We start from the raw sequence: 7,420 nt of genomic DNA, 5'->3' as shown, positions 1-7,420 counted from the left end.
TTGGCAACATGTCTGCTTCATCTATGTTGTCAAAGTTGAGACCTTCTTGGGCAGCAGCAAAACCAAGCAAAACGGTTGGATTCAATTCTAATTTTTAAATTAAACTGACTGCCACGGCAGCGGGTACCGCGCTTTTTTTTTGCTGGCAGTTGTGCCAACAATCAATACGAAACTATCGATTTGAAATTGGCTCACTACTTGACTAGCCTATTGGTCCCAAGCAAACGATTAACGCATCCCATTCTAGTCGGAATTCTACTACTACACTATGTTTGTTTTGATTCTCTATGAAAGTTTGACAGATAACATGAGGGGTTCGTGGATTTTCCCATGTTTCGAGGGGTGCATCGATTAGCTTGGGACCGAAGATAGTACCAGAGCTGAACCAAAAAGTTGAGCACGTTTCTTCGGGACTTTCTGGTCTTAGAGTTACCTCTATGGTTGTGCTGTCTGTGTCACTTTTGACACCTGTTCTGGTACAAATTGCTGTCTTTTGCTCTAGTACCAACAATCAATATGAAACTAACGATTTTAAATTGGCTCACCACTTTAGTAGCCTATTGGTCCCAAGCAAACGATTAACGTACCCTATTCTAGTCGAAATTCTAGTACTACGCAATGTTTGTTTTGATTCGCTATGAAAGTTTGACAGATAAAATGAGGGGTTATTGGTTTTTCCTATGTTTCGAGGGGTGATTCGACAAGCTTGGGACCGAAGATAGTACCAGAGGTGAGCCAAAAAGTTGAGCACGTTTCTTCGGGACCTACTTGTCTTAGAGTTACCTCTATGCTAGTACCGGGTGCACCAGGTACACTAAAAAAAACAGCTAGGTGAACCAAAAAAAAATCGCGTGAAGGAGGTCCTTACCCTTTGGGTCCATGGTGGGATGCTCTAGGAGGGTTGAAGTGCCAACGAATTCCTTGCAGATTGCATTCTTGTGCGATAGCATTGCGATGCTCCTTGTTGCGAACGAGTTCCCGAAGTTCATTATTCGCTCCAACGAAGTTTCGACCATTATCGCTGTGTAGATCGGAGCAAAGGCCACGGCGAGACACGAACCGACGAAGCGCTTGTAAAAATTTCGGTGTGCTGAGATCTGCTACAAGTTCCAGATGTACTGCTTTCGTGGAGAAGCAAATAAACAAGGCAACGTAAGCTTTCCCGGGTGCAGCACGACGATGTATAGGCTTGAGTGAAATTGGTCCCCAATAGTCTACTCCTGTAATGGTGAAGGGTCGACTTGCAGTAGTTCTCGACGCAGGAAGCTCGGCCATAAATTGCTCGAGCATTCGAGGGCTTGCTCGAAAGCAAGTAACACAGGTGTGAACCACGCGCTTGGCCATGTTCCTGGCCCCTTTGATCCAGTACCGTTGCCGAAGTAGATTGAGGAGCAATTGTGGAGCTGCGTGGAGATGCCGTTCGTGATAGCTGCAAACCAAAAGCAGCGAAAGTTTGTGCGATGCTGGCAGGAGAATTTGATGCTTGCTATCGTATGGTTGTTCTGCCTTTTCCAATCTGCCACCGATGCGAATTACCTTCTCTGAAGAGATGAACGGGTGGAACCACCTGAGGCGAGATTTTATCGATACTGGTTCCGACTGTTGAAGCTGCTTCCACTCTTCGCTGTATGCTTGTTGTTGAACCAATCTGATGAGTATTCTCTCCGCTTCTAACATCTCTTCTAATTTCAGCAGATTAGAATTTGGCAGTCCGCTGGATTGTTTTCGACAGCTTTGAAGAAATCGACGGCAGTAAGCGACCACACGCAAAAGGTGCTGGTATTCGGAGAATTTTTCGACGAGCAGGTCGACGAATGACGATTCGTTTGGAGACGACGATACTGTTAGGGAGATTCGACGTGCTTCTTCCAACGCCTCAGAAGGTTGATATTGTGTACTTCCAACTACTGGCCAGCAATTTTGGGGTTGCCGAAGCCATTCAGGTCCCTGCCACCAGAGGTCAAAGTCAATGATAGTGTCTGCAGTTATCCCACGTGAAATGCAGTCCGCAAGATTTTCTAGACCAGCGACATGATTCCACGAGCTATTCTGGGTGGCGAGCTGGATCTTAGATGTTCGGTTGGCAACGAACGTGTTCCAAGTAGAAGGAGATGCGTTGAGCCAGCAGAGTACGACGGTGCTATCGAGCCAGAAGTAGCATTTCGAGTCGAGACGGAGCGATGATTGGACCTTTTCGTAGAGTTGCGCTGCCAGTAGTGCTCCACTGAGCTCGAGTCGAGTAATCGATTGCCTTTTTAGAGGTGCTACTCTTGATTTTGCAGTGAGGAGGGCAACTGGTATAGTCAAGGGACTATTCCAGATGCATTAGTGGATCTGACGTATGCACAGGCTCCATAGGCAAGCTGCGAGGCATCAGCGAAGATGTGGATCTGGATCGTTGCAGGTTCGGGTTGCATAATACAGCGTTCGATGCGAAGTTCGTTGAGTCGCGGCAATTTGGACTGGTAATTTGTCCAATGGATCTGGTACTCCATCGGTAGTTCCTTGTCCCAACTCCACGAAGATCCACTGTCGTCTTTTAGTTTCCATAGGTTCTGCATGAAAACCTTGGCAGCAGTTACGACAGGTCCCACTAAGCCAAGCGGGTCGTAGAGACGGGCGATGAGCGAAAGAGCGATTCGTTTAGTAACAGGTTGGTCTGCTGTATCAGATGGTAGGTCGATTTTGCATCGTAGGCAATCTGAGGCTGGTTCCCAATGTAGCCCGAGAGTTTTGATGACCTGATCTCGATCGAGGTCTATGGAAGTCTTGAGTGCGCGATTCTCAGGTGGAATTCTTTTGAGTACTGCCAACAATCAATACGAAACTAACGATTTTAAATTGGCTCACCACTTTAGTAGCCTATTGGTCCCAAGCAAACGATTAACGTACCCTATTCTAGTTGAAATTCTATTACTACACTATGTTTGTTTTGATTCGCTATGAAAGTTTGACAGATAACATCAGGGGTGTGTGGATTCATGCAGAACATGCAGGGGTGAGTGAAATAGCTTGGGACTGCTTGGGACCGTTGTTCTGGTACTGAGTGAGCCAAAAATAATAATGATTATCTTCGGGACCCAGTGGTCTTAGAGTTACCTCTATGGTACTGCCTCATCGTTTGACGCCCACTTGCGTAGTTGAAATCCGCCTTTTGCTAGGAGTGCATCTAGCTGGTTCTGGAGTTCAATAACTTCTGCTGCGTTACTTCCGCCGGAAAAGAGATCGTCAACGTAGACGTCTTTCTTCAGAGCTTTGACTGCAAGGGGAAAACATTGACCTTCATCGTCGGCAAGTTGCATCAGTACCCGAGTGGCGAGGAAAGGAGCGCTGGCAGTACCGTACGTTACGGTATTCAGTTGATATGTCTCCATCGGATGGTCCGGTGATGGTTTCCAGACGATGAGTTGGACTCGGCAGTCACGAGGGTCGACGAGAACTTGACGGTACATCATCTTGGCATCAGCAACTACCATGAATTGATGCTTTAGGGAGCGCATCGTGATCGATCGGATGTCCTCTTGCACCGTTGGTTCAACCATCAGAGCGTCGTTGAGCGAAGGTCCGTTCGGGGTTTTACACGAGGCATCGAAGACGACCCGTAACTTCGTCGTCGTGCTTTCCTCTCGTATCACAGCGTGATGTGGAAGGTGATAGTGCTGTACCTCTGGGTCTTCGTAATCATGAATGTGCTTCATGTGTCCGAGGTCGAGATACTCGTCGATGAAAGCCTTGTACTGCAGGTGAAGGTCGGGGTTGCGGATTAGACGACCTTGAAGCAGGTGGAATCGACGAACAGCGGTACGACGGTTGTCGCTAACTTGATTTATGACCTCTTCCTTGAACGGTAAGCGGACTACGTAGCGTCCTTCTGGAGTACGAGCTACAGTACGAGAAAAATGTTCCTCGCAGGCAGCTTCTTCGACGGAGTACGCTGTCGATGTGCTGTCTTCCTCGATTGTGCAGAACTTTTCCATGAGCTGATGGATATCTGCGACGGTAGCGACGTTTGCAACGACGAGAGCGGTAGACGGACTCATTGTAGATTTCCCAGCTACTACCCAACCAAAGACGGAATTGACCAATACCGGAAGATTGTCGCCGAGAGGAATGCGTCCGGGAACCTTGAACAGGTCAAAGAAGATTTCGGCTCCAATTATGACATCGATGGAATTGGTGCTGTTGACGGATCTGCGAGTTGAATGCTGGGTGGCATGTCCCAAGTCGAAGTATCAACGGAAGTAGCTGGTAGATCGATGGTCACCTTGGGCAGAACGAGAAATTCGACGCTGGTGGAGTACGTGCCAACTCGAGAGCGGATTGTGGATGAAAACTTTAGCCTAGCTTGAATGGACGCTTGACCGATTCCGGAGATTGGAAGATAGATTTTCTTCCTCTGAGCCTTTATGCGCTGCGAAAACCTTTCCGTGATGAAGCAGCATTCACTTCCTGAGTCCAGAAGTGCGCGGGCAACGTACTCGACCCCGTTGTCATCGATTAAGATGATCATAGCAGTGGCAAGGAGAACTGTCTTCTTCTTATGGCCAGCGGAAGCGTAACTGATGGATTCGACGACCGTAGCAGATGAGGACATGGTCGAAGGAATGGTAGCTGGAGTAGGTGTAGCAGGTTTCGGATACTGGACTTGTTTCGAGTTCGACGAGAAAGAGGAATCGTTAGAGCATAGCTGAGTGTGATGACGTCCACGACACTTTCGGCAGTTGGTGGATGACGAACAATCCCTTGATAAGTGACCCTTTCGAAAGCAATTTCGGCAGAGTTGATGACGGCGTATCTCCTTCTCTTTTTCTTCTATCGAAAGTTGCGAAAAACTTCCACACATGTACAAAGGGTGATGGTCTGAGCAAATGACACACTTCCGAATATTGACCTGGTTGGCTCCGTGGCTCGAGACGGATCGCTGAACTGGCTTCTTCTGAACGGTCGACGGTTGAGCTTTGATGGGCTTAGCCTGGATGGATTGCAGCACCGTGACTCGTCGCTGGATGAAAGATGTCAGGTCCTTGAAAGTGATCGCTGGTTTGGTCGAAGAGTACTCCTCCCAATCTCGCCTTGTCGTTGGATCCAGTCGAATGCTGAGCATACGGATGAGCAAAATATCCCAATACTCCGTACGTTCACCTAATTGCTGCAGAACCTTGACGTTTGCCTCGAATTTCTCCACCAAACTGTGGAGTTCCGTTGCCGTTTCCCTTTTGATAGAGGCGAAATCGAAGAGAGTGTCTACGTACGCCTGCTTCAGCCGAGCAGGGTTTTGGAAGTGTTCCAGCAGAAGGTTCCATGCCACCGGGTAATTGTTCGCACATATTGGGATCGTTTGGATGAGTTGAAGAGCTGTATTCGATAATGATGATCGGAGGTAATAAAACTTCTGGATATTCGAGAGACCGACTGCCGAGTGGACCAGCGACACATACAAATCGTGGAAGTTTAGCCAGTTTTCCAGTTTGCCATCGAAGACGGGGAGTTTAACGTCAGGCAAACGTACCTGCGATACCGACGGAAGGAATTGCGTCTCTGATTGATTAGGAAACGGGTGAGTTGGTGTAACTGGCGTTTTATTTCGGGCCAGTAGAAAGCCCTTGATATGATAATAAGCGGACTCAAGCGACGTCCGCTCCTTTAGGTGGGTCTCGATGGCAGCTTTATCGAGCGTCTCCAGCTCGCTCTGGACGGTAGTGTAGTCTGACCACAACTTTATCAGGTTCTCAAGACGGACAGGGACTTCGTCGGCCTGCGTCTCCTCAGTGTAGTCGTCTACGAAGGTCTTGATGAGGTTCAGCGACGTCACTAGACTCTTCAGCCGCATCTTTAGCGTCTTGATACGGCGCTCGGTCGACATTGCCGTGAAATCTGTGGACAATGGACCAGCGTAGCACACAAACAGAAAGTAAAAGTAGTTGGAAACCTAATTACCTTGTTGAGGCAATTAATTTACCTTGTATTTGATAATAGCAGCAACCAAGCAGGAAGATGGCGTTCCGTAGCGGATTGTTCAGCTGGGACAATGGCGATAAGAAGCGATTCTTCAGCGGGCACAATAGCGAATGTGCGATGGCGGCTCACTAGGCGCTGGACTATCGGACTAGCGGAGATTCGACGCAATCCGCCTCGAAGGACCAAATGTCGGGAGCACAGCGAGCAGCAGCAGAAAATTTGTCTCAGCTGATTTTGTTTCTCAGCTCCGCACAGGCAGGTAAACTTTTACTCACTATTTCTTCTCTTTCAGGAATTCCAGAATGGCGGAAAAGAAGAATGTTTCTTGAAGCAGCTTAACTTTAAGCACTCGCGACTTACTTCACGCACAATAAACTTTAATTCTACTCAATTAACTGCTTTTACTTTCACTAAATTACAAAATTTTTGTAAGATTAATTTCACTTTTACTTTTACTTGTTTGTTTATCTTCTGCTTCGCACAGATGATGATGATTGATGACGTCGCTGTAGCTAAAGAGGATGACTCCTGTCACTCTTCGACTTTTATAACAGGGCGCGGCGGAAGACGGTACAACGCCATGCTATCAATCTAAATTTCCCTTTTGGGCGTTTATAGCCGTCGATCAAAGGGAGTTTTTACGATGTGACCGATGAGCAACAGGAAGCGCGTCGATGCATTTTCGTTGTCACGAACAAATTGAATTCTATTTTTGAAATGCGGTATGAAAATTAAGTGCAATATAAAGTGGTGACCAGACAAAACACAGGAATACTAATGTTAATACTTCCGACGTCGTAGCAGTCCACTTCTAGATGGAGCTATTCTTAAAAAGCTCCTCTTCCTTGTCTCTACTGCTGGTGCTGTATGGGATTAGAAAGGTAGGCGGTGAATTTAGAATAACTAAAATGTCGGAAATGCAACAAGTGAGACTGACGACATTTAACAATATTGTGCAATAAATTCATATTATTCTATCAGGCTATCAGAATATTTGTAGCGCATTGCTGGTTTGTGGAGTAGTATTAAGCTTAAATAAGTCTTGTTCAGTCTTTATACCAGCTAACTTACTGAGGTTGAATTACGGGGATACAATTCGCTTGATACACTACTAATCAACTGTATATTCAGCCTGGTGTTAATCAGCTTCGTACACCTTAAATCAACCAATAATCAACTTTTGTTCTTACAATTGAAAATTTTGAAGAAATTCTTGGGCTGAACACACAATCTCGATTTATGAGAATCTACCATCACTACATATAGTCAGATATGTGTCTTCCTTGTTACACTCCAGACCGTGCTCACTTCACCAATCGCAGTTCCTCAATTGAATATGATCTGACCATGAAGCAAGCAACTCATGGGATTCCCGATCAACTTCGACCTATTATTATCCCGCGTATTTTTACTGAAAAGTACCAACACGTCAATTGCGTGAACAGATATTTTACAGACGGGT

The 7,420-nt window shown here is 46.6% G+C and overlaps 2 protein-coding genes across 2 annotated transcripts; both read right to left on the bottom strand.

Annotated features, from left to right (window-relative positions):
* Positions 1–3,101: 3,101 nt before the first annotated feature.
* Positions 3,102–4,040, bottom strand: LOC135714127 (uncharacterized). Its single transcript, XM_065237405.1, has one exon. The coding sequence runs from the start codon at positions 4,038–4,040 to the stop codon at positions 3,102–3,104; it is 939 nt and encodes a 312-aa protein (XP_065093477.1).
* Positions 4,041–4,156: 116 nt separating this feature from the next.
* Positions 4,157–5,863, bottom strand: LOC135714126 (uncharacterized). Its single transcript, XM_065237404.1, has one exon. The coding sequence runs from the start codon at positions 5,861–5,863 to the stop codon at positions 4,157–4,159; it is 1,707 nt and encodes a 568-aa protein (XP_065093476.1).
* Positions 5,864–7,420: the final 1,557 nt, after the last annotated feature.

This window comes from Ochlerotatus camptorhynchus, unplaced genomic scaffold (genome assembly GCF_037179485.1).
Source record: "Ochlerotatus camptorhynchus isolate MF236.1 unplaced genomic scaffold, CSIRO-AGI_Acam_v1.1 ptg000619l, whole genome shotgun sequence".
NCBI classification, from domain to species: Eukaryota; Metazoa; Arthropoda; class Insecta; order Diptera; family Culicidae; genus Ochlerotatus; species Ochlerotatus camptorhynchus.
This window is presented reverse-complemented; position numbering and strand designations above follow the sequence as displayed.